This window comes from Stenella coeruleoalba, assembly GCF_951394435.1.
Source record: "Stenella coeruleoalba genome assembly, chromosome: 18".
Lineage (NCBI taxonomy): Eukaryota > Metazoa > Chordata > Mammalia > Artiodactyla > Delphinidae > Stenella > Stenella coeruleoalba.
Genome location: NC_137164.1, coordinates 15,365,849 through 15,391,267, shown reverse-complemented (window position 1 = coordinate 15,391,267; position 25,419 = coordinate 15,365,849). Strand labels below are relative to the sequence as shown.

General features: G+C 46.3%; 1 protein-coding gene across 2 annotated transcripts; it reads left to right on the top strand.

Annotated features, from left to right (window-relative positions):
* The first annotated feature begins 309 nt into the window (after positions 1 to 309).
* On the top strand, positions 310 to 25,419 carry THSD1 (thrombospondin type 1 domain containing 1). Of its 2 annotated transcripts, XM_079902645.1 has the most exons (6): positions 310 to 539; positions 789 to 892; positions 3,502 to 3,651; positions 7,157 to 8,122; positions 17,264 to 17,422; positions 23,396 to 25,419. In XM_079902645.1, exons 3-6 carry the CDS (start codon positions 3,594 to 3,596, stop codon positions 24,745 to 24,747), a joined length of 2,535 nt encoding a protein of 844 aa, XP_079758771.1. In that variant the 5' UTR covers positions 310 to 539; positions 789 to 892; positions 3,502 to 3,593; the 3' UTR covers positions 24,748 to 25,419. The 2 variants fall into 2 exon arrangements, with proteins under 2 accessions (XP_079758771.1, XP_079758772.1); XM_079902646.1 differs by lacking the exons at positions 310 to 539; positions 789 to 892; positions 17,264 to 17,422 and having other exon boundaries at positions 3,031 to 3,651.

Here is a 25,419-nt window from a genome sequence, read left to right as displayed (position 1 = left end):
TGAACTGTTCTCTTTTGAACCTCTTCAGTGACATTCGGGAAACAAAGTTTACAGCCCACCTGTTATACCACTTCCATGCCTGACTTGTGGTCCCCCAGAAGACAATGACACGGGGGCGGAGGGGGGAGAAGTGATGGATCGGAAATGCCGGGAGAATGCCGGCTCGCCCTTAAACCCGGCTCCCGCCTGCGGGCGGTGGGTGTGCGCGGCTGGCATCCGCGTCCCCTCCCCGCGGGCCCTCCCCGGCCGCGCGTTTCCTGCCGGGTTTCCCGTCCAGTAGCGGGCCAGCCGGGCGCGGGCAGGGAAGGATGCGCTGCCCAGAGCGGGCGGGGCGGCCCTCGCAGGCTCCCGGAGCACCCCCCACCCCCGCCCGCCGGGTGCCGCCCTCCTCGCGCCGTCGGGGGCGGACCCGGGCGGGGCTGCGGGAGCGGCGCGCGGGGGCCGGGGGCGCAGTCCCGGGACGCGGGATGCTCGGTACGCTGCCTCATCGCGGCCCAGGCCACTCGCCTACCTCGCCACCTCGCCCGCCGGTCCCAGAGGTAAGAAGAGCGTTCCGGAAGCAACCCGGCGGGAGCTCCCGCCGCGGGGTCCCCGGCGGCTCCCGGGACCCTTCCGCCCCACCCTCCCCGCCGCCGGAAAGCACTGGTGGACGGGACCGTTCTCTCCACGCACCCGGTCCCCTTCACTCGCTCCTTGGTGCTCAGCCCCCAGGGACACGCGTTAAAAAGTGTCGTCTCCGCATCTCTGAGTCCCGACTTCAACCTGAACTCGGCGCTCTCCTGGCGCAGGTGTGGCCGAGTGTCTGAGGCTGACCGTAGATTGATGGGTGTTGAGTCCGAATAGTTGGAACCCTTGAAGAACAGCTTCTGGGAGACTCTGCGTTTCAGAAGAGGTTTGCTTCTTTCCATAAAGAAATCCTTACTGGGATGCAAGCAGTATGAGATATGTGCCTTGCAAAACGGTCCTCATTTTAAGAGATGTTGTGCTGGGGGACACCGGCAGCCTTAGATTTCCAAGCGTAAACTTGACTCGCAGGCCTGGCGAAAGCTGAGTAGATGTGGGGAGTGCACAGCTGAGTAGATGTGGGGAAGCAGCATCCAGCCCGTGGGACCAGGCGTATATTCGCCGATTGGCCCGAATATATAAATACAGCCCGTTTACACGAGCCGTTTTGGAATTAGCGATTTCCTCCTAATAAATACTACTATTAGATATACACTCGAGCATGTGCATGTTTGTCAGAACGGACAAGATCACTTTGCTTCTTTTTGTTTTTCCTTTTATTCTTTCATAAATCATTGGTCCCATGGTGTTTAGCATCATTCAGTTTCTTTTTCTGTAGCTCTGAAGACACTATAGGGGATACAGAAGCGTGTATCTTAACTGATTTCAGCAAAAACATGAGATCTGAGCTTAGCGTGGTGCCCTTAGCCACTGAGAATATTCACAGCTTCCTCCTACCCTCTAGCTGATACATTTAGAATTTGTCTATAAACGTTTATGGGTGTGAATGCTATATGGAAGTTTTAAAAAAATGTGTATAAAGTATACCTAAGTTCCTATTTTCTCAAAATGATTCTCAAGCTAAACATTGTAAGTAGCTAGTTGTGGTACTGGGAACACGTGTTGGAAGAAAATAAGCAAGGTTTAAAAAAAATTAAAGAAGCATGCTGTTTTCTTTAAAACAACAACAGAAACGTAGTGATTTTTTACCCGGCATTCCATTCCATTCTGGGATGCTCTGTTAACATCTTCAAATTAGTGGTTGAGCTAGTGAAAAAAAAAATCAGCATTAATTTTCAAAAGCTTGAGAGCATTAAAAAAAATCCATATTATGTAAACCATATTATGGCTTATAAAATAAAGCAGCCTGTTTTCAGGTAGCCTGGATTATCTTGTAATTCCATTTCCATCCAGCTCTAAATATAGATTATGACACTATTCTGTTTTACTAGTCTTTTTCATAAGAAAGAAAATGTGTTATAAACACAAAATCAGTTGTGATTAAGAACTTCTTTAAAAAATGGTTGTCATGGGGAAACAAGCAATTTGGGAGAAGCCAGTACAACTTTTGGGGGCCAGGGATAGCTTGTTTCTCCTTACTTCAATTACTGAGTAGCAGTGACTAAAAGGAAGCATTTTAATTGCCCTAAGTGCCCACACTTGCCTGGGAGATACGATGATGCTCACCTGCTGTCTTTGGTCAGGTTTCCCAATTCATATTCAAGGAAACGATTGGGTCAAATCCATGCCTAATTCCAACAAAACTGAATTTTCTTTTTTTTTTTGTTGGGGAGGGTGGGAGCCTTAATCATCTGCATGATTACACTTCCTATCTCTGCTTCTCTTTGAGGAAGTACAGCATTTCCTTTGCTCAACCAACTCCTACAGAAAGAAAGCTAATAGAGACACACCAATTTCCTTTCCATTGAATTTTTGATTATTTCAGTCAGTCCTCTTAATTCCCTTAATTTCTGTCTTATCCGAAGGGATGTGACGTACGTATATTTGGAATATAATGTACTTATTAAAAACAGATTAACTGCATAATGGAGGGGAATGTAAACGTTAAGAAAATATATATTTGTTTTATGTTTAGTACCCCATAGTTTCCTAGACTCAAGTTTCCTAAGACTCAAGTATGAAAAATACTGGCTCTTAAATGCCCTGCATCTTATTCTGTTGTCTAATAGTCTGTTTATATCAAAATAAGTGCCTCTTCCCACAAATCATTCTGAACCACAGGCCATCAAGGCCTTCCCTGCCCTCCTAGGTGGTCTGGGAAGATTGCTGCATGAAATCACCCATCTCCTGATGGCATGCCAGCCAGCAGCAACAAGTACTGGAAGGCTGACAAAGATGATAGCTGTTACTTGTTTTCTCTTTAGAGTGCCCTAACCAAGGGAAGTCTGGACCACCTGGAGTTCACATTTAATTGCAATAATCTGGGTATATATTTTTTTAAAGGTTTGATAGTTTTGATATAGCTCCTAGGCATTCAGAAATGAAGCAATCCAGAGAACACACCAACTGTGCAAGAAGGACAGTGTTCATAAACCCATTTGTGGAAGCAAGGCAGGTCTACACAGCACGATGCAAAACGAAAGTTTGGCAAAATTTTAGTCAGTCGATTAACTGGCATATTAACTATGCCAAGCACATAAATATGTGAAGATATAATATTATCCAGGTTGGCAAGGAGCTTTGATGAAATTAAGCAGAGAACAACCAACTCTCCACTTAAGGATGTGCTAGAAAGGTAAGAGATGCAGTGTTTTGCAGATAGTCTTGGTGTTGGGCAGACCTGAAAGTTCTTAGCAGGTGAGCTATAATGGAAGGAAAGGACATGTAAATTACAGATCATTTCCCTGGGGGAACAGTAACGTCTTTGCTGTTTTCTTTTCAGTATTAACTAGGCAGTTTGACTTCTTAGAATGGTTTTGTCATTTCAGGATTACTATTTTATGAATCACACTGAACAGAGCCAACGTCTTTTTGAAGTTCTAATTGCAGGTGTTTTTGAAGAAAAATTCACCATTTGGATGTGAGGAAGGACATGAGGAGACCAAAGACCTGGGATTTTGCTGATCAGAATGAAACAAATGTTGAAAGACTTTTCAAATCTATTGTTGGTGGTGCTCTGTGACTACGGTGAGTGTTGCGTGTACTTATGCTGTGGGTACCAATGAAGAAACATAAATGGAGGGTTTATAAATGCATGGATGTCGATGCCCCTACGTGAAGGAGGTAGGGCAGGGACTACACTGCAGTGCCTTTTAAACTGTGATTCTTGCAACCCTGGGTTCTCTTAAGGTTCTGCGTTATTATTTCAAATTTCACTTTAAATACACTCATTTCACAAATTGGAGACAAGCATGTTGGCCTCAGTTCTCTTTGATTGATTTCCTAGTATTTCAGTATTATATGTTTAAACTTCACTCACACACACAGGAGGTGATGTTTTATATATTGGGGTTCTACATGAGATTTCACTTGACAAAAGAGTTTGCTGCTGGAATACCTTTGGAACAAATCTGAATTTCAATCCTTGCCAGTAGTGTGCCTTTGTCTAGTTTCTAAATCTCTTTCTGTACCAGCAGCAATATTGAGAGGGTTGTTATGATGATAAGATAAACTCAAGAATGTGAAATACCTGAATGTCTGAGCACATAGTAGGTGCTTAATGTTAGTTTTCTTCATTCATCTTGATTCAACTAAAAATTCATTTCTCAGAGAGTTTTATGCAACTACTGAACGAGTAGATTCAACCGTATAATACCCACCAGTTTTCTTTTGATGATTTCCAAGTATTTCAGACATCTAAGCAGTTGGTGGTGTGAGAGTGGAAACTGTTTTCAAATTGATGAAGAAATTATTATTCAAGAGACAGAGAATCCTGGCTCATGTAATATGGGTTGGATGGACCAGAGTGTGTACTGTTACTTTTGTCCAGTGAGTCTCCTCCCTCAGTCTTTTATTTTTTAAGAAGTTTATTTAAACAAGAAGACACTTGACTTGCAGAAAACCAATCTGGGATCATTTCTTTTAAAGTCCTTTATCCCTACTTAAAAATAGGTTGCTCTATATGTAACAGCCTCATTCAAAAAATTATAAAAGCTTGCTTTGTTTCATAATGATAAAGACATCAAAAATTTCCATTTAAAGAGTCTGCAAGGACATTTATTATTGTTGAGAGCAGGTTATCTTACTGCAATATAAAAATAAAAGTTGATTGAGCATAAAATAGAGCATACAAGTTGAGTACAAAGGCTACTACTGGAAAAGGAGGTATTTTCATAGACCTGGATTTTTTTTTTCTTCTCCATTTGACTTTGATCAAAATATACCATTACCAGTTAGTGTTTTTGCTTTTTTAAAGCAACATGCTTATATTGAGACACCAGTTCCTTTAAATACAATAAAGGAATTTGGGGAGAGAGGAAATGAAAGAATGGAGAAAACTGTACTGTAGTAGTCAGGATGTGGTACAACCAAATTGTAGTTTTCTAAATGAGAGTGTATTCTTGCCTGTAAAAGCAAGAGTTTGAGAGTAAAGCAGCAAGTTCCCTCTTCAGTACACACCTCCTTTCTGCTGCTGTTGGAACCCACCCGTTGCGTCTGTTTCCTCGGTTTCCAAAGGGCCGTGTGTGTCTCTTTCATCGACAGGCTGCCCATCAAATCAGAATCTGATGTGCCTCATCGTTGTCCCTGTCACTGACAATTCATTAGTTAACTAAGTGCGGTGTGCCTCTCTTAAAATGCATCACAGAACCATTCTGCCCCATCAGATTCAAATGAATATGAGCTTTGTTCTCGGTCCTTTGTTCTCAGCAGTCCTTCCTGGGCTGCTGTGAGTACTGGAAGCTCTTCAGCCACCTGTTCACAAAAAAGTATCAGGTCCACTCTGAACTAGCACACAAGCTGCACCGAAAGCAGCCGCCTTTGGATGAGTTGTCTCCATCCAAAAGGGAGTGTCCCTCAATTTCTGTACTGACTAAAATGGAAAAAAAAAAACAAAACAACTTTATCCTATTAAGGTTTTCAAGCAAGTGCTGATTAAGCATTCAGGTCTATCCAAGTTTTATATATTTTATTTCACCTCATGTTAAATAAGAAATGGGTGAAGTGCTGAGCTAATTAAAACAAACCTTTATGTGCCAGTATTTTCATGTGCTGATTCTAATAATCATTTTTTTATATCTTTGAATAGTCTATTTTTAAAAATCTTTATTGGAGTATAGTTGATTTACAACGTTGTATTGGTTTCTGCTGTCCATCAAAGTGAATCATCGAATAATCACTGACTGAGTATATTTAAAGACTACCAGCCCAGACAGCATATTGTCCTTTGGACATATATGATATGTACACATTATTATTATTATTATATTAATATAATATTATGTTATATTATCATGTATATATAAGAAGACTCATAAATTCATACTTACACATGTTGTTTTTCAAACCAAAGGGCACTGCAGTTCCTTAAATCTAGAATGTTTCTTACCCTAGTCACAGGCCAGCTGATTGTTGCATTGCCAAACTCTGTCTCCTTTGATATGTATTTGGATAGGGTTCAAAATAGAAACAGGGATTCTTGTGTGTCTGTGCTCTTCCCACTCTTTACTTCAGCTGCTCTGATGGGTCTCTTTTTAAAAAAAGATAGAATTGATCCTAACAGAGTGACACTTGTGGGCCAGTAGTCATCTGTCCTATCTAGGCCAATAGCAGTTACTGTAATGTCAGTAAAATTGCTAAGGACAAGCTTAGCTATTCCATAAATGTTCACTCTATCCCTTGAATAACCCATGCAGGATAGAATGTCAACATTTCTTATTCATCTAAAAATTTCTGCCTTATACAAAGGAAAGGCACTGTTTCCTTTACTGGTGAAAATGCCCAAGCACTTGTCTTGAATGTCAGAAAACAGTAACTTAGAAGTTCAGTTGATCGTTGGACAACACAGGGTTTAAGTTAAGGTTAAAGGCTCTGATCTTCTGCACAGGTATAATCTATAGTCGGCCCTGTGTATCTGCTGTTCCTCTATATCTGCTGTGTGTATCTGCGGATTCAACCAACCACAGATCGTCTAGTAGTGTAGTACTTACTACTGAAAAAATTTGTGTGTGTGTAAGTGAGCCTGTGCAGTTGAAGCCCATGTTGTTCAAGGGTCAACTGTATATTTAGGGTCTCCCATTTTAAGTAATCTAGAGCAGTGCGTGTTGTATCATTTAAATCAGGCTTTCTCTCATTTCACTGTAAATCCATTTTCCCCAAATACCTAAACACTTCAATATGCCTAAAATGAGAAGAGTCAAGTGTTGGATTTTTATGAGACTGGTCAGTTGTTACTCTTGCTTATTAGGTTTTCATCACTGATGTATTACCTTGTTGACTGTTGTGAATTCAGAATATTTACCACTAATTCATTATTTTCAACAAAACCATGAAAAATGGAGATGAAGGAACAGAGCCACTTTAGAATGGAGGCAGCTCAGGACCCAGCTCCCAGAGTCAGCACTCAGCAGCATTTTGCATCATCCTCGGCTCAGTTCAAACTTCTCTCGTGTCTGAAATGCTGTTTCCATCGATGTCACCAATAGTGCTGCTCAGATATTCCCTTTAAAAACCTACTCTGACCATTTCCTTTCAGTTCTTGGAGAAGCTGAATATCTCCTTCTGGGGGAACCGGGCCATGTAGCACTAAGCAACAGGACAGTGTCTGTGGATTTCCAGTATTTGGATGGCGCCAATGGGACGCTGAGGAATGTCTCTGTCCTGCTGTTGGAGGCCAACACCAATCAGACTGTTACCACCAAATACCTCCTGACCAACCAGTCCCAGGGGACCCTCGAGTTTGAGTGCTTCTACTTCAAGGAGGCCGGCGACTACCGGTTCACGATGACTCCGGAAGCCACAGACAGCAGCCCTCCGGTCCCCTGGTGGGAGAGGAGCGCCTTTCTGAAGGTGGAATGGCCTGTCTTTCATGTTGACCTGAACAGGACATCCAAGGCAGCTGAAGGCACCTTCCAGGTGGGCCTTTTTACCAGTCAGCCGCTGTGCCTGTTCCCCGTGGACAAGCCCGGCATCTTGGTGGATGTCACCTTCACCAACAGCCTTCCGGAGGCAAGGATGAGTCAGGGCCAGCCGCTGGAGATAAGGGCTAGCAAGAGGGCAGAACTCGCTCAAGGCCAGTGGGTTGAGTTTGGCTGTGCACCTGTGGGGCCGGAAGCCTATGTCACCGTGGTGCTGAAGCTGCTCGGCGGGGACTCGGTCATTACGTCCACAGGCCCCATTGACCTGGCCCAGAAGTTTGGATATGCACTGGTGATGAAGCCAGAGCTCACCTGTGAGTCCGGGGTGGAGGTGAGGGTGCTGCCCCCGCCATGCATCTTTGTCCAAGGGGTGATCGCTGTCTTCAGGGAGGCCCCCAGACGCCCTGGGGAAAGGACCATCCGGTTGGCTGAAAACAGTCTGACCTTGGGAGAAAGGAGAACAGTATTCAACTGCACTTTGTTTGACGTGGGGAGGCATAAATACTGCTTTGACTTTGGCGTCTCAAGCAGAAGCCAGTTTTCTGCAAAGGAGAAGGAGTGCATGCTAATTCAGAGAAATATAGGTTGGTATTGAGATTTTAAAGCACATTTTTTTAAATCAAATTGGCGCCTTCATGCAATCAAATTATTATTTTGAATTTAGGTGAACTTGATTTTCTATGAATGGTACCATCATTTTTATGGTTCACTCCCCATAATGTCGCAAATGGCATTAGCATCCTTATCTGAAAAATGAAGAGTACTGGTTAGCATACCCAGCGCACTCCTAACTAACTGCTCCAGGTCTTAGTTTCCCCATCAGTAAAGTGGGGATGATAAGAGTATCTACCTCAGAGAGTTGTAAGAATTGAGTGAAATTAATGTATACAGTTCTTAGCACAGTGCCTCAGGTAAGAAACAGTGATAAACGTCAGCTATTATTACATTGTATTTTATTTGTTTGTTTGTTAATTTAATTTTTATTTTATATTGGAGTATAGTTGATTTACAATATTGTGTTAGTTTCAGGTATACAGCAAAATGAATCAGTTAGACATATATGTATATATATATATATATATATATCTCCATTCTTTTTTCAGATTCTTTTCACGTATAGGTTATTACAGAATATTGAGTAGAGTTCCCTGTGCTATACAGTAGGTCCTTGTTGATTATCTATTTTATATATAGTAGTAGGTATATGTTAATACCAAACTCCTAATTTATTCTTCTCCCACCCCGCCCTTTCCCCTTTGGTAACCTTAAGTTGGTTTTCGAAGTCTGTGAATCTGTTTCTGTTTTGTAAATAAGTTCATTTGTATTATTTTTTAGATTCCACATATAAAATGATATCATATGATATTTGTCTTTCTCTGCCTGACTTACTTCACTTAGTGTGATCATCTCTAGGTCCATCCATGTTGCTGCGAATGGCATTATTTCATTCTTTTTTGTGGCTGGGTAATATTCCATTGTATATATGTACCACATCTTCTTTATCCATTCCTCTGTCGATGGACGTTTAGGTTGCTTCCATGTCTTGGCTACTGTAAATAGTGCTGTCATGAACATTGGGGTGCATGTATCTTTTCGAATTATGGTTTTCTCTGGATATATGCCCAGGAATGGGATTGCTGGATCATATAGTAGCTCTGTTTTTAGTTTTTTAAGAAGCTTCCATACTGTTCTCCATAGTGGTTGTACCAATTTACATTCCCACCAACAGTGCAAGAGGGGTCCCTTTTCTCCACACCCTCTCAGCATTTATTGTTTGTAGACTTTTTGATGATGGCCATTCTGACTGGTGTGAGGTGATAACTCATTGTAGTTTTGATTTGCTGTTCTCTAATAACTAGTGATGTTGAGCATCTTTTCATGTGCTTTTTGGCCATCTGTATGTCTTCTTTGGAAAATTTCTATTTAGATCTTCTGTCCCGTTTTTATTGATTTGTTTGTGTGTTTTGATATTGAGCTGTATGAGCTGTTTGTACAGTTTGGAGTTGGTCGCTTCGTTTGCAAATATTTTCTCCCATTCTGTGGGTTGTTTATTCGTTTTGTTTATGGTTTCCTTTGCTGTGCGAAAGCTTTTAAGTTTAATTCGGTCCCTTTTGTTTATTTTTGTTTTTATTTTCATTACTCTAGGAGGTGGATCCAAAAGGATATCGCTACGATTTATGTCAAAGAGTGTTCTACCTATGCTTTCCTCTAAGAATTTTATAGTATTCAGCCTTACATTTAAGTCTTTAATCCATTTTGAGTTTATTTTTGTGTATGGTGTTAGAGAATGTTCTAATTTCATTCTTTTGCATGTATTTAAAAATTCTGTTATTACATCATATGGCAAGTCCATGGCAGGTATGATCAGAATTCAAAGCTAAATCCCAAATTGTACTTAGTAGCTTTTCACTTCCTCTAGAACGTCCTCAAGCATGTCTCTTTCCTCTTACCTCCTTCATTTTAAGAACGAAGCCTCTTTAGTGAGAGTTCAAAGCAAGATTTCTAAAAACTTCTTTTTTTTTTTTTTTTTGAGGTACGCGGGCCTCCCACTGCCGTGGCCTCTCCCGCTGCGGAGCACAGGCTCCGGACGCGGAGGCGCAGCGGCCATGGCTCATGGGCCCAGCCGCTCCGCGGCATGTGGGATCCTCCCGGACCGGGGCACGAACCCGTGTCCCCCGCATCGGCAGGCGGACTCCCAACCACTGCGCCACCAGGGAAGCCCCTAAAAACTTCTTTAAATTTTGAATTCTCTGCATAACGCCCTCCCTAATCACAAAGAAGTGGGGTTATTACAATTCCATCCATGCCCCAGGCTCCTCTTTGCGTTTCTTTCCCTTTTCCTGGGTGCGAGCCTGGCCCTGGCAAGAGGTTAATCTGGCAGGGATTGTCCTGATCGTTTACGCGTGCTCTTATTTCCGTCCCCGCTAATCCTGTGCTCCCTGACGGCCCCAGCCTCTGAGCAGCCTCAGTGCCCCACGTGTTTCTTGCTCCAAATTCACTCACTCCTCCTTAGAAGTCCCTTTCCTTTGACTCTCTCCCCACCCACTGGCCACTTCCCTGCTTGCACTTACCTCTGCCTCCAGCCTAGATTCCGTGGCCCATCCCCTTAATCACTCTCCGACCAATACCCTAAACGCCTCTGCCCCCTGTCCTTCTGATTGCACCCAGCCACCCCCCGGCTCTGCGTGAATCCAGCCATCTGCCGGCCGCCCACGGCACCCGGGCAGGCCGGGCCTCCACCCTTCCCTGGGCCCACCGTGCTGCCCACCATGCTACTCACTGTGCTCCTACCCTGCACAGCAGCTCTTGCGGCCCTCTTCTGCTCTCCTCCGACCTCACCCGCGCCCCTGCCTAACTCTCTGAGCTGACTTGCTCCTGCCACACAGAGCAGCGGGAAGCCGTCAGGTGCGAGCTCCCTCACCCTCCCACCAAAATATCCGTAAGCCTGCAGGCAGCCATCCCACAATCTCCCCCTCCTTTGCTGTCCCCAGGGAAGCAGTGTCATTCCTCCAGTACAAGGTCAACCCTCCCCTCCACTGGGGGTCCCAGCCCCTCTGCTCTATCAGGAACCTTCTGTTAATCATTATTCCCCTATCTCCTCCGCCTCTAACTGTCCCTTCTTTACTGGTTCATTCCCATCAACTTCGAAATGTACTTAATTGTCTCATCTAAACACGAAACAAAGTCACCCCTCATCGCCTGGTTCTCCCCCAGAGCACAACCTGTTTCTCTCGTCTTCCTTTTATAGCCCCGGTTCTTGAAAAACCCACCTGTACTTTGGGGTTTATTTCCTCACCCCCATTCACTTTTCAACCCACTCCAAACCCGTACCCCTCCCCTGCAAATGCTCTCACTAAAGCAGCCAGCGAATGACTTCCAGGTCCCAAACTCTGGGGATGCTTTCCAGTCCGTATCTTCGTTGACCTTGATTCTGTGACATTACACTTGCCTTGTTTACCTCCTACCTCCCTGGCTGTTCCTTCCAGGTCTCCTTTGCCGGCTGGTTCCATGACCCCATCGCATCCCTTAAGGCTTGGACTTCTGCATCCTATACTAGAACCTCAGCATTTTTCACTCTTCACACACTCGCTAGGTGATTACTGTCCTGATGCTGGTGACTCCATGCTGGTATCTCTCCCCCACATCCAAGTGCTGAATAGCTGTCACCCCCCAGATGTCTCCCAGGCACCTCAAAAGCAGCATACCTGGAACTGGACTCATCATCTCACCCCCTAAACCTGCTCCTCAGTACAGGACTCCACCTCGTCTCATTGTTCAAACCCCAGACCCAGGAGGCTTCCTCTTCTTCACTTCCTATGAATAAATCACTAGGTCCTATGGATTTTGTCTCTTTAAAAAGTCTGTGTCTCAATCTCTGCACGTTTCTCCATTTCCACTGATACCGCATGGTTCCCTCCCTCCGTCCATTTCATTCTCTCAAGGCAAGCCAGAGAGGGACTGTTGAAAATTCAGGTCAGCTGAGGCTATTCCCTTGCTGAAAACTTATCAGTCACCTCACTTGACACGTCACTCTTATGAGGATGGGCATCCACAGATGGGCTGGAGACTGGGCAACCCTCCTCCCACCTTCACTTGGTTAACATTAACCCGTCCCCCAAGTCTCCTGGCTGACTCTTCCTCAACCCCAGACTAGGTAAACTCCCCACTGTACGCTGGCCCAGCATCCTTAGTTCCTCTTTCATGGCATTTATCACTTCTGTCATTGCTTGTTCAGGGTCTTTCTCCCCACGTTTCTTCCCTCCCCCACCATGCCCCCAGATTGGAGAAGCTCATTTGGCGACAGAAGCTGACTTGGGCTGCCAGGAAGCTATTTATGATCCTTATTTGGCCCGCTTTGTACACCTGCCACATTAATAGATACTCAGTACATGTTTATTAAAGTGAAAATTGCACTCTGATGTCTCAGCTAGGTATCAGTAGAAAAACAATTATGTTAAACTAATCATTCAAGATATGCTTGCCATTTCAAAAAGAATTTATTGCTTAGAGGGAAAAAAAATTCTAATTGACTGAATTTAGTGGAAACAAACCAAGGGGAGTAAAGGAATTCGGGCCACGTGATGAAAGACCTTGGGAGCAGGAGGTCTTTGTGTTGGTTCTCCCTGGGAAGGGGCAGAACAGGGAGTGATGCTCTGTGTCTAGGCTGAGGGTGCTCAGGGCTCCCTGTGGGGCTGCAGCAACTAGACATGACCAGGCAGTAGGGCTGGAAGCAGTACCTCGAGGGGCTAAGCATTCCTGGAGACCGCAGATTCTCTGTGTGGCCGCCCAACAGGGACTCTGGTTAATCAGTGAAATTGATGCCAGTGGTGGGAAACTCAGTGCCTTTGTGTTTTTAGTATAAAAGTTTATAACTAAATCGAGTTCTTTTCATTTTCCATTAAAATTGACAGCTCTGACCAGTAAAGACTGGTTTTTTTTTGCCAAATGGCATCATTCAGGAACCCCATTGAACCTACCTGTATTCCTTCAAATATTCTTGGGAGTGGAAACAAATCTCCCTTTTCTTGTTGCAGACACATTTTGCTCATTCAGAATTAATATCCTCTAGAGTGGCCTGAAAGGCATTTATCCTGGTCAAACAGGTTTGTTAACGCAGTGGGAGGGCATGTATGGACATCTAAACAGGACAAAACAAAACAGCCTTTCATTCATGAAGTAAGGCTACTGTTTAGAATAATGTCATCTTATTCTTCATTTGTAACATGTGAACTATAGCTGGCCAATGAGTTCCTGTTTTGCCAAGTATTTTCCTCCGTGTTATTAACAGAAATCTTCAGGGAACAAATAGAGGTATTTAAGGCATTTTAAAAATTTTGGCTGATTAAGTCTGTTTATTGCTTTATTTGAGTGATTTCCCTTGTTTTCTGTTTGATTAATTTGGTTTAGCAGTAAAAGAACCTAAAACTTAGTTTAAATGTTTATTTTTTAAATTGTTGATGATCCTGCCAGCCATAATTTTACTTTCAAAGGAAAAAAACACATTTCAAAGTGAGATTTTTGACATTAAGATTCATGCTTTCATCAAAACTTTGATTTTTTTTGTTTCCTGGTGCCCACTAATGGAATTTTTGTTTTTAGTTTGACAAATGACTTTATGTATTTAAATAATGTCTACGTAAAGTAAAAGAAGAGTTAAGAAAGAATAAAAAAAGGATTCTCAGCTTCTGTAATTCGACCTCTTGTGGTCTTAAATATGAGCACAAGAGAAGGATAAACTACGTATTGACTTTTCAATTTAGATTTCACAGTGGTGGAATTACCAGTAGATTTTTCAAAAACGAAATCACAATACTTTAGCTCAGAGAGACTTACTATGAGATTCCCACAGCTTTGCAAGCACGGGGAGCTCAGTGTCTGAACAGCTCTGAAGCTCGAGGACAAAGCTGCCTTGTTGTTCTGCCATTTGAGGAGCCGCAGAGTGATCTGGGAGGCACAGAACCAACATTGTGTTCAGCTGGACCTCTGGGTGGAACATAATTACCACACCTCAGCTGATGTTGGTCCAGGACACTGGTTTGTAATGCTCCCACCCTTGTGACAATCCGAGACTTTTAATTGCTCTAAAGAAGTCATGTGCCACGACTCATTCCAAAGATTGCACCACTTGGCTCACCTGAGAATGTAACTGCCCTGCACGTTTTCCGTGTGTTTTTGTAGTGCTTTGTATACCCTTGACTGCATTGTGAGTTTTTGTCCATAACGATGAAGAGAGACTTTTAGGCAGAGGATATCTTGTGCCTGGTGTGGGCATGACCTGATAGGTCTTGGGATTGGATGGGTGCTCACAGAGAAGGGACTTAGGGTAATTATTTGTAGGGAATTATTCAATTATTCTCTCTGGCAGTGATTACTTATATGCTTGGAAGAGATGTTTGCATTTGTCAATCAATAATGACTGTTCTGGGAATGTTTCGTAGTATGTATTTTGAAGCTCTGGTGTTAGTCGCATCCCTATTTATGGTTGTTAAGGCTGCTGGCTGAATTGACCCTTTGGTCATTATGTAACATCCCTCTTTATCTCTGGTAATACTCCTTGTTCTGCAGTCTGCTTTGTCTGATATTAACAGTACAATTCCAATTCGTTTCTCCCATTCTTTGAATGATTGTTATACATTTTACTTTATATATGGTATAAACACATAATACATTGCTACTGTTTTGTTTTTTTTTTTTGCGGTATGCGGGCCTCTCACTGCTGTGGCCTCCCCTGCTGCGGAGCACAGGCTCCGGACGCGCAGGCCCCGGACGCGCGGGCCCAGTGGCCATGGCCCACGGGCCCAGCCGCTCCACGGCATGCAGGATCCTCCCGGACTGGGGCACGAACCCACGTCCCCTGCATTGGCAGGCAGACCCCCAACCACTGCGCCACCAGGGAAGCCCCATTGCTACTGTTTTGCTTTAGATCATCAATTTTATTTTAGAGCATTTAAAAATAAGAAGAAGTAAATTTTATCTTTACCTCTATAAATGCTAATTCTAGCACACTTCATTCCTTTATATTGATGCAGGTTTGCCTGGTATCACATTCCTTCTGCTTGAAGAATTTTCTTGGAACATTTTTTATAGTGAAGGTCTGTTGGTAGAATTAATTAATTCTATTAATTTTCATTCATCTGAAAAAGTCTTTACTTTTCCTTCATTTTTGAAAGATACTTTCACTGGATATGGAATTGGGGTTGGTGATTTTTTTCTCCAGTACTCTAGAGATGTCAGTCCATATCTCTGGCTTGCATGATGAGAAGTGTGCTATAATTCAGATTTTTATTCTTCTGTATGTGATGTAATTCCACCTTGCCCCCTCTCTTCCTCCACAGCCTTCAAAGTTTTCTATTTGTTTTTAGTTTTTAGCAGTTTGTAGTGTGTTTAACTTTTTTGTTTGTTTGCTTTTTTGTGTTTATACTGCGTCATGTTTTCTGAGTATCTTGGATGTAGTTTGGTGTCTTTCATTAATTTTGGAGAATTCTTGGACATTAGTCTCTTTTTCTTCTGGGATTCTAGTCATATGTATGACAGACTATTTGATATTGTCCCACAACTCTTGGGTATTCTGTTCTGTTTTATTCACTCTTCTTTTTTTCTCTCTCTCTTTGTGTCTCAGTTTGAGTGATTTCTGTCGATCTATATTCAGTTTCACTGTTTCTTTCCTCAGCTATGTTGAGTCTGTTGATGAGCCCCTAGAAGGCATTCTTCATCTCTGTTGCCATGCTGTTAATTTCTAGCATTCCGATGAACTCTTTTTAGTTTACAGTTCTCTGATGAAACTTTCTATCTGTTCATGCATCTTATTCACATTTTCCACGAAAACGTTAACATATTAATCATAGTTAATATCTCTCTCTGATAATTCCAATATCTGGGTCCCATCTGAGTCTGGTTATCTTAATTACTTGGATATTTTATTGTTTTCTTCTTGTTTCTTTGTATGTCTCATAATTTTTGGTTGAAAGTTGGACATTTTCTTAGAACAGTAGACACTGATAAATAGCATTTATGCCTGGAAATTGGCATACCCTATTTATGCTAGGACTTTAGTGTGGAGATTGGGTCAATATAATAAGGAATTGAGCTGTGTTTGAGTTTTTGCTGTTGCTATGGCTATCCTCAGTGCACGATCGAGTTCAAAATTTTCTACTGTTGCTTTGTGTTTAGGGTAGGAATTGGGTTGCCAGAGGGTTTTCTCCATACTCTGTTGCAGCCTCAACTTTAGGCTTGAGCCTGCACGTCAGAAAGGCTTTTCCTTGTCACTCTTGCCTCTCCCCCAGCAGTGGACTCTTGTTATTTGATACCTGGTAATTGCTAGCCTGGAGCAGGGTGGGTGTTAGGTGATGGGAGTGGAAGAACATCTTCTTGTTCTGGTTCAGCCTTAGTCTTAGGCAAGTGCTCTGCCTCTGAGTCTCAAGGATGGGGCTTTGTAATGACCCTGCCCCTTGCCGGTGGTAGAAGCTGTCTATAAGTGTGGGCCCAGGGTCTTTCCTCCCCCTCTCTAGGGGTGAAAGATTTTCTTCTTTTTCCATTCCTGGGCAGCACTAGGTTTCAGCTGCTGCTCTTACAGTGACAGGGTTTTCTGCCCTGTCCGCAGTGGTTGGGCTTTTGTTGATGGAGCAGATGGGGAGGAGGGTCTGGGTGAGGTTTGTGTCTTTTCCACGAAGCTTCTCCTCCCCTCCTTGGCCTCCACCATGAGGGAGGCTCTCCCTGGTCTTCTGCCTGCCCTCGGTCCTCCTTGTGAAGATCTGGTGAGATCCGTGGAGAAGAGCCTGCAAGTGGGTACAAATTCCCAGTTGGGTAGTGCGACTCCCAGGGGTTCTGTATTCTCATGCTAGCCCACACCAGGCTTCTGGCGGTTCATTATATTTTTAGATGATTTCTCTCCAGCTTGTATGAGGCCTGGCATCTGCCCCAGCAAGCAGTGTTTGCATCCTGGCTTTCCTTGGAGGAGTCTGTCTTTCCTTCGAATTCAGGCCATTTGGTTGTCCTGTGACCTTAGCTCTCTGAAGAGTTCTAGGAAGGTTGATATTTTGTAGGTGATACAGCTTTCCTTGGTTGTAGGGGGAGCAGCAACATTCCAGCTTTCCTCTTCTGTGGGAATGTGCTTCTTTACTGACTTTTCAAAGCCTGAGATTTGAGTTTTGCTGCTTCGTTTGGGTGCCGTTAACTTCTGATTCTCAAGTGAGCTAGCATTAAAAGCCTGGCCGATGTCCTTGCAGAAACTTGGGGACTGTGGCAGCCGTGGAGCCAGTGTAGTGCCACGTGTGGGGACGGTGTCAGAGAGCGTCGCCGCCTGTGCCTGCCCTCCTCCCCCTCCCGACCTGGCTGCCCTGGAATGTCCTCGGAGAGCTCCCCATGTTCCCTGGAGGACTGTACGGGTAGGTATCCGTCCTCCTTCGCAAGCCTCTTCCCAGAGGGACTGTCGAACCCAGCCCTGCCTGACAGTCGCCAGTCTGAGTTCAGGAGTGGCCTCGACGCTCTGTCGCTGCTGCTGCTGGCTGTACAGACTCTGTGCCCTTCAGTGTGTCTGCGACTGGGGGTGTCTTGCCAGGGAGATGACAGGAGACTTAACACCGTCGAAGATGCGGAAATGACAAGGACATGGGTGTAAATGAAAGATTCAGACGTACGGAATCATGTTTAGAAATACAAAACATGGGAGGGATGATGATTTCTTCCCGATATTTGTTGTTTTTGTTTCTCCCTCCTTTACTTCCCCCCCGCCCCCAGAAATTGTGGGAAAACATTAAAAAAAGAGTTTTTCACCTCCTCATCTCCGAGAAACCCCAGGGAACCAAAATGGGGCAAGGCACCCTATCTTATCCCCTGAAGGGCTCTGTGTTTATTCCTTCCCCCCCCCCCCCGCCCAGGAGGAGAAGGTGGGGAAGTTCATCTTGCCATCACTTGGGGGCTGGCCCCTCCTTCATCCTCTGAGCATCTTGAAATGACCCCCACTAGTAGGTGCTCAGTGAGTATTTGATGTGGGTGGTCTATGGTGTGGTGCTCAGGTCACTCAGTTGGGTTTGCTGCAGCTTACGGAGCTGAATCCCATTCATTTGCCACAGGTTACAGTAAAAAAAAGAATCCTTGCTGTTCCCACACACCATCGCCCCTTCTGAGACACAGCCAGCTCCCCATTTAGCCTTTGCTGTGGTCCTGGCCCTTAGGTGAAGTCCTTCTTTCCAGTCCCGACTCCTTCCACTCTCCAATTCCACGTTGAAGACCATCCCTGGTTCCTTGTCCCTTTGGGATCTGGAGAAGTGTTTTTCTGTGTTTGGTCTCAGAGCACCTTGTAGCCAAGACCACTGGCACCTGGCAACACCTTGACCAGCATCCCCACCTGTGACCTAACAAAATTCTTGCTGTCTCCTCTTTCCAGCCAGTGCTGTAGGCCTTGTTCTCTTTATTCCAGCATCCTGAGGACATTCTCTCTCTGTGATTTTCCTATTACAACCTCAGACCCAGGCTCTTCTCCCAGCCCCCAGCCTACTGTCTTCTTTCATCAGCCCTGAGCCCCACCCTGAATCTGTTCTTTCTCCAGGTATATCTCACACTGTCTTCTGAGGCTCTCTTCTCTGTCTGTCCCTTTCTTTACAAGTCCCCTTACTCTCCACAGCTCCTTCCTTGTGTATAACTTCTCCCTCTCGGTTCTGGGATGGCGTGTTGTATTAAGATATTTCATCTAGAGTTCTGTAATACTCAAATGAATTAAAAATCAACTGCCCCTGGCTTCTACTGCACTTTTAGAAGGGACAACAGTATCAACCATTTATTACATTATCTCACTCAAAGCTCACAATAACTCTACAAGGCAAGGATTCTTTTTTTTTTTTGCGGTACGCGGGCCTCTCACTGTTGTGGCCTCTCCCGTTGCGGAGCACAGGCTCCAGACGCGCAGGGTCAGCGGCCGTGGATCACGGGCCCAGCCGCTCCGCGGCATGTGGGATCTTCCCGGACCGGGGCACAAACCTATGTCCCCTGCATCGGCAGGCAGACTCTCAACCACTGCGCCACCAGGGAAGCCCATGGCAAGGATTCTTATGCTGGGCTCCGATCTTGACAGCTTGCTGCTGCCCGGCATTTTTTCTAAGTGCCTTGCACGTATGAAGTCAGTACATCGTTATCTACACATACAGGTGAGGACTTTGCAGCAGAGAGAGAGGGTGAGTCACCTGCCCAAGACCATAAAGCTAGAAAGCAGGGAACTAGATCTGACCTCATGCTAAGCCACCTATCGTGAATACTTTGCCTCTACGTACAGGCCAGTCTAGCTTTCTACAACCATCCTGGAATTAGCAACCAGATTTTGAGGCTGTGTGGTATTATTTCACGTTCTGGCATCTTAATCTCTTTAATCCTGGGTGGGAACTGGAAATTTGTACATTATGAATTAGCAGAGAGGGTAAGTGCTACAGGCACCCCTACTTCTACTATAAGTGGTCCTCAGAAAAAAATAAATGCTTGTGTGGATAAAAATGATCATTTCTTCCAACTGTTCTCTTTTTCCAGTTCAGCCTGTTTTCCACTCCTTGGAAATGTAAAGATCTGTTTGCAGGCTGCCTAGCGTCAGGAAGTCTCCTTCACTTCAAGGAAAAGAGGGAAGACAAGATGAGGCAGAGATGGGTGAGGTCAGCAGCTTTGGGGCTTTTCTCCAGCTGCGGTTTTGAAGGGTTCCAGAGAGTCAAGTGTAACAGCTGAGAGGTCCACGTGTACATTTGCAATGCTGCTACCCACTGACGGAGCAGCCACTGCAGACGAAGACATGATCAGTCAGGGAACGAGTCTTTCATCATTCAACTATTTTCACTTGGTTGAGAGTCTAGAGTTTTGCTTGGCTTTGAAAGGATGTTTTTATGCCAAGGTCTGAGTGCAGACGTTCATTTGGTCTATCTTGTTCACCACGAAGATGGGAGGATCCAGTTGCCATTGCGCCCACGTTCCATCTGATGGGGTGTTGGTCATTTTGCTATCACCTTTTCAATAATGAATCTATTCATGAATATAACATTAATTGAGTACCAACTCTATGCCGGTTATTGACTGGGGTTGGGAGTATAGAGATAAGCCGTGTCTCTGGAAGGGGCTTATGATACAGCAGCTCAGCAGACACCCAAGCAGGCGTAGCATACAGTGCAGTAGAAAGGTGTCCACAGCTTGCTATGGAAGCTTGTGACAGTCCATGCTGGGAACACCTCTGTTCCTGGAGGAGGTGATATTTGAGCTGAAGATTGAGAGCTGAATAGGCATCACCTGGTGAACTAGGCGAGAAAGGGAATTTTAGCAAATGGAGCAATGGATGAAAGCTTGGAAGACAGTGACGTATTATGAAACCCAGGGAACCTGGCAAGGGTTTGATGTGGCAGCAGGATAGAGTGTCAGGAGGGAGTGAGGGAAGTGAGGCTGGACAGGGGGCTTCCCTGGCGGTCCAGTGGTTAGGACTTTGCACTCTCACTGCCGAGGGCCCGGGTTCAATCCCTGGTCGGGGAACTAAGATCCCACAAGCCGCACAGCGTGGCCAAAAGAAAAAAAAAAAGGCACAAAATGAGACTGAACAGGTAGGCGGGGGCCAGATCCCGAGGGCCCTTGAAGACTGGACCTGTGTTGTGGAGGGATCTCTTGCCTGTCGCGTGGAGTACAAATCAGAAGGGCCGGGAGTGGCAGCAGTGAGGGCTATTGAGAGGTTTTCAGTGACCCAGGGGGAGAAGGGAGCACTGGCAGTGGGGATGCAGAGGAGAGAAGGATTCAGTGACTCTGGATGTGGCGAGTGTGGAGAGGGGAGTGTCGCGGGTGGGACCTAGGATTTTAGCACCGGCAGCTGCAGGACAGAGCGCCATTCCCGTGAGATCAGATGTATCAGAGGAGGTGCAGGTTCCGCGGGAAGATGATGAGTCCTGGACGTGTGGAGGTGGAAGTGTCGGTGGGACGTCGATGGAGAGAGCAGAGCTAGTGGAACCAGAATGGGATCTAGCTCTCCTGGCTCCAAAGTGCATGTTCTTCTCTCCGAATTAGAGAATTGTTGAAACCAAGAAGAGAAACAATCACAGGAAGGGCCGGACAGTAGCCGATGCTGCAAAGCTCAAGGAATAGCAGGACGGAACTCCTTTGCATTTGGCTCCTCGATAGGAGCTGCTTCACTGGAAGCCTGGGGGCAGGGTGCAGGAGCCAGAGGTGACGAGGAGTCAGCACATGTGGACCCTTCTTTCTGTACGTTCCGCTGGGAAGACAAGGAGCGAGATATGGCTGTGGCATTAGTGAGAGGGTTCTAGAAAGATCTTTGTAAAATGCAAAGAGCTTGAACATGTTTCTGTGGAGCTGCACGGAGGAGAAGCTGGAGATAATAGGTACAGAGGGATGATCCCCCTGGAGAAGGGTGGCCTAGAGAGCACCTGGTGGACTCGTCTTTATGGGAAGGCACTTCTCCTACTAATTCCCTAGAGAAAGAGGGAAGTGGAGATGTGGCTGCTGCTGAGTTTATGGGGGAGGAGAGGATGGCAGAAGAAGCTGGGGTGTACTTGCTTGATAGCTTCTAACGTTTGTGATCTAGCAGACGGCTGAGGAAGAGGATTAGTGGTAAAACTTTGAAGCACTGTTGTAGGGGACGGAAGAGAGAGTTGCTTAGGAACCCGCGGAAGGATTTGTGGGCAGTCAAGTTTGGGCGCCATCAGTATGCAAAGGTTCTGGCCTGCATGGGTGCATTATTTTCTCCACCAGGGCTCAGGGGCCTGGGTGCAGCAGCAGATAATCCACGTGTCTGGATTTTTCTAGGAACAGACTTTTGCTTCTGAGCAGGGGAAGGGATACAGCTCAGTGTTAGAGGTCAGAGAGTTGAGATGATTGGCAGTAGAAGGATTGAAGTGATGGATCCTGGGTGTAGGGAGAGAAGTGAGGGCAGAAGGTGGCTGGCGGATGGAGAGAAAATGGAAGGGTTGGAGAATCAGATGTTGCGGCGAGGTTGAGTAACTGTTGTATGAACAATGAGTGAGCGAGAGGGGAGGATACAGCCGGAAGGTGGGCTGTGAAGCTTTACGGTTTCAGAACAGGAGCAGCTGCAGACAATGGGAAGGTATGGCAGCTCGGAAGGACAATGAATGGTCCCAGCTGTGGGATGGTGAGGAAGACTGGACCCAGGTGCTAGTAACTGATGGCTGCCCTGAGGTGGGGAGATGACAGAGTTGAGGGGTAGAGGGTAGAGGGTGGTCTGGGTGGATGGCGTGGGCGTCAGAAGATTAGAACTTCTACACGGAGGTAAAAAGTTGGCTGAGATGGCAGCCAGGAATGAGGAGGCTGCGGAACACGCCCTGCTTCTGGTTCTGCTTCTGATAAAGCTTCACCCAAGAGTGAGCCGGGGAGGCTGTGCCCTGAGGGATGGCCTGTCCTCAGTCAGGCAAGGAGACACACAGTGTTTTGTGGAAAGTTTCTGCATCGTGAGGAGTTTGGTTCTAGGTGTCCTATAGGGTGCGGTGGAAAGGGGCAAGGGGAGCAGTGGGAGGATGGAGATGCGGCACAGAACTGGTGAGGATAAGACTATGGGAGGAAGAGATAGAGGACATGTGACTGGAAGGGCTTGAATGGCGAACAGTGACCAAGGAGGAAAGAGAGGTGAGGCCTGGTTGCGTTGGGTGGTCTCGGGTTCCCGGGTACTACAGGCTGAGGCCCCAGGTGGCGTCTGAGTCTTGGTGAAACATTTTGATGACTGTGAGACACACCAGTTTGAGAGAGCAGGGAAGAAGGAAAATCAATGCCACATAGAAGGTAGGAAGGGGAGTGAACAGCTGAGAAAACAAGAGTGAGAGAGCAGAGGCTTCAACACTTAGGAAAGGCAGTTCCTGGACACTGGGAGGGAAAAGTGAGCTGTAGTATATTGCTGGAAGACTTCTTTTCACCTATTAATTTCTCTTGAGATGTGCAAATTGAGCTACAACCTGCCTAAACTGTTTTGCATCCCAAGTGTTACACTTGGCAGAAATTTTCAGAGGTGCATCTCAAAGGTACATTTAATTATAGATATCCCACGTTTACCTTAAGTGAAAAACCTTGATTTTTACCTTGAAACGTTCCTCATGAGGCTTCTTTGTAGAAAACTGGGGACAAGTGTCCGCAAGAGCCAGTGAGCCACCTTGACTGTGGCTCATCTGCTCACCTCGCTTCTACCAGTGTCTGTTTTTCAGCTTGGCTTAAAAGCCTGCCTGCAGAAATATATGTAAGACCAGAAATCCCAGTCCTTGTTTATTTTCCTTCCTTCTTTAATTGCTACATAATTAGAGCGAGCCACTCAGAGACCTTAGACCCAGGCAGAGAAAACGATACTAGAGAATGCATTCGTTCTTCCTTTTTTTTTTTTTTTTTTGTAGCTTTCCAGCCATCCAGTCCGTCTCCTTTCCAGCCCCAGACTCCCGTGAAGTCCAACAACATCGTGACGGTCACTGGGATATCCCTGTGCTTGTTCATCATCGTGGCCACTGTGCTCATCACGCTGTGGCGGAAGCTGGGCCGCACCCCCAAGTGCAGCACCCCAGTCCACCACAACTCCCTGCACGCGCCCGGCTGCCGGAAGAACTCAGACGAGGAGAACATCTGCGAGCTGAGCGAGCCCCGCGGCAGCTTCTCAGATGCTGGCGACGGGCCGGTGGGGAGCCCCGCGGGCCAGGGCATCCCTCTGACCTACCGGCGGAGCGTGCCGGCGCCCCCCGATGACGAGACCTCGGGCAGCGAGAGCTTCCAGTCCAACGCCCAGAAGATCATCCCACCCCTGTTCAGCTACCGCCTGGCCCAGCAGCAGTTGAAGGAGATGAAGAAGAAAGGCCTGACGGAGACCACCAAGGTGTACCACGTGTCCCAGAGCCCCCTGACGGACACCGCCATCGACGCCGCTGTCACCGCACCCCCGGGAGGCTCCGAGAGCCCCGAAGAAGCCGCGGCCGGCAAGTTCCGCCTCAAATCCCCGTTCCTGGAGCAGCCGCCCGCGGTCGGCGCCGGGGACAGGCCCCCCTCCCGTCTGGACCACCCGCTCTCGCCGGCCAGCTGCGCCGTCAGCCCCAGCCAGAGCCTCCTCCGCAAGTCGCAGATGAGGAGCCACCCCCGGGGGTCCCATTTCCGGAGGACCGCAAGTTTCCACGAGGCCAGGCAGGCCCGACCGTTCCGGGAGCGGAGCCTGTCCACCCTGACCCCCCGGCAAGCCCCCGCCTACAGCTCCAGGAGCCGGACGTGGGACCAGGCGGGAGAGCGAGTCCGGCCCCCGAGTCGAGGCGCTGCCCTGTTTCCGGAGAAACGGGACCACTGTCCAGGGGCAGGTGGAAGCAGTGGCCCGTTAAGCCCTTTCCCTAAACCCCACACCCTGGGGCAGCCCACGAGGAAACCAGACCTGGGGGATCGCCAGGCAGGGTTCGTGGCGGGAGGTGAGAGAACGGAGCCTCACCGGGCTCGGAGGGGACCGTCCCCCAGTCACAGGAATGTCTCAAGGAAGCGGCCTTCCTCCCCGGCCCCCAGAGATAGCTACCAGAGGGTCAGTCCTCTGAGCCCTTCTCAGTGTCGGAAAGACAAATGTCAGAGCTTCCCCGCCCACCCGGAGTTCGCCTACTACGACAACACATCCTTCGGCCTCACTGAGGCGGAGCAGGGGATGCTGGACCTCCCGGGATATTTTGGGTCAAACGAAGAGGATGAAACCACGAGTACGCTGAGTGTGGAGAAGCTGGTCATCTAGACCGAGATCAGCCTGAGACTTCACACAACAGGGGTCCTTTGCCCACCTCAGGGTATCAGCTGCTCGCATTGTTTTGTGGACTGTTTTGTGTAACTATTTGTACAGCAGGACAGGATGTGGGGAGGTGGTAACTGACACCGGTGTCCGCATGTGTTTTAATTCATAAGGAAGAAGTTATTTATCCGGAGCTTTTCCCTTCTTATCCTGTTTCTATTGGCTTATTACTGCTAACTCTGATAATAAAAATTTAAACGAGTGCAATAGGGCTTGGTCTCTCATGTGAATATGAAAAATGACAAGATGCAACTTGCCAGGTTCAACTTGAAACAAACCTGAGAGTTTCAACAGGAAGAAGGGCTGGAACAAAGTAAGCTCGCCAATGCAACCCCGAACTGTAATTTATTAAGTTTTAAATCCTTCAGAATTTGACTCCTGCGCGGGCAGTATTGAACAGGTTTTATATTTGACTGATTAAGTCAGTTATGGCTATTCCTAGGTTACCTAGAATTGGTGATACCACAAGATATTCCAGAAGAACTTTCAGGCCAGAGTTGGGTGATAACTTACTGTTTTTTACGCAAGAAAGAGTGCTGGGGACTCGACACAAACTTTATGTGAGTTCTGCTTTGGAGAAAGAATATAAGAAGCTGATCGTTCAGGTAGTGAGTCCAA

Coding starts and splice junctions, on each gene's coding strand:
- THSD1 (XM_079902645.1), top strand. CDS start 3,594: ATGAAACAAATGTTGAAAGACTTTTCAAATCTATTGTTGGTGGTGCTC. Junction 3,652..7,156: donor GGTGGTGCTCTGTGACTACG/GTGAGTGTTGCG, acceptor ATTTCCTTTCAG/TTCTTGGAGAAGCTGAATAT. Junction 17,423..23,395: donor TTCCCTGGAGGACTGTACGG/GTAGGTATCCGT, acceptor TTTTTTTTGTAG/CTTTCCAGCCATCCAGTCCG.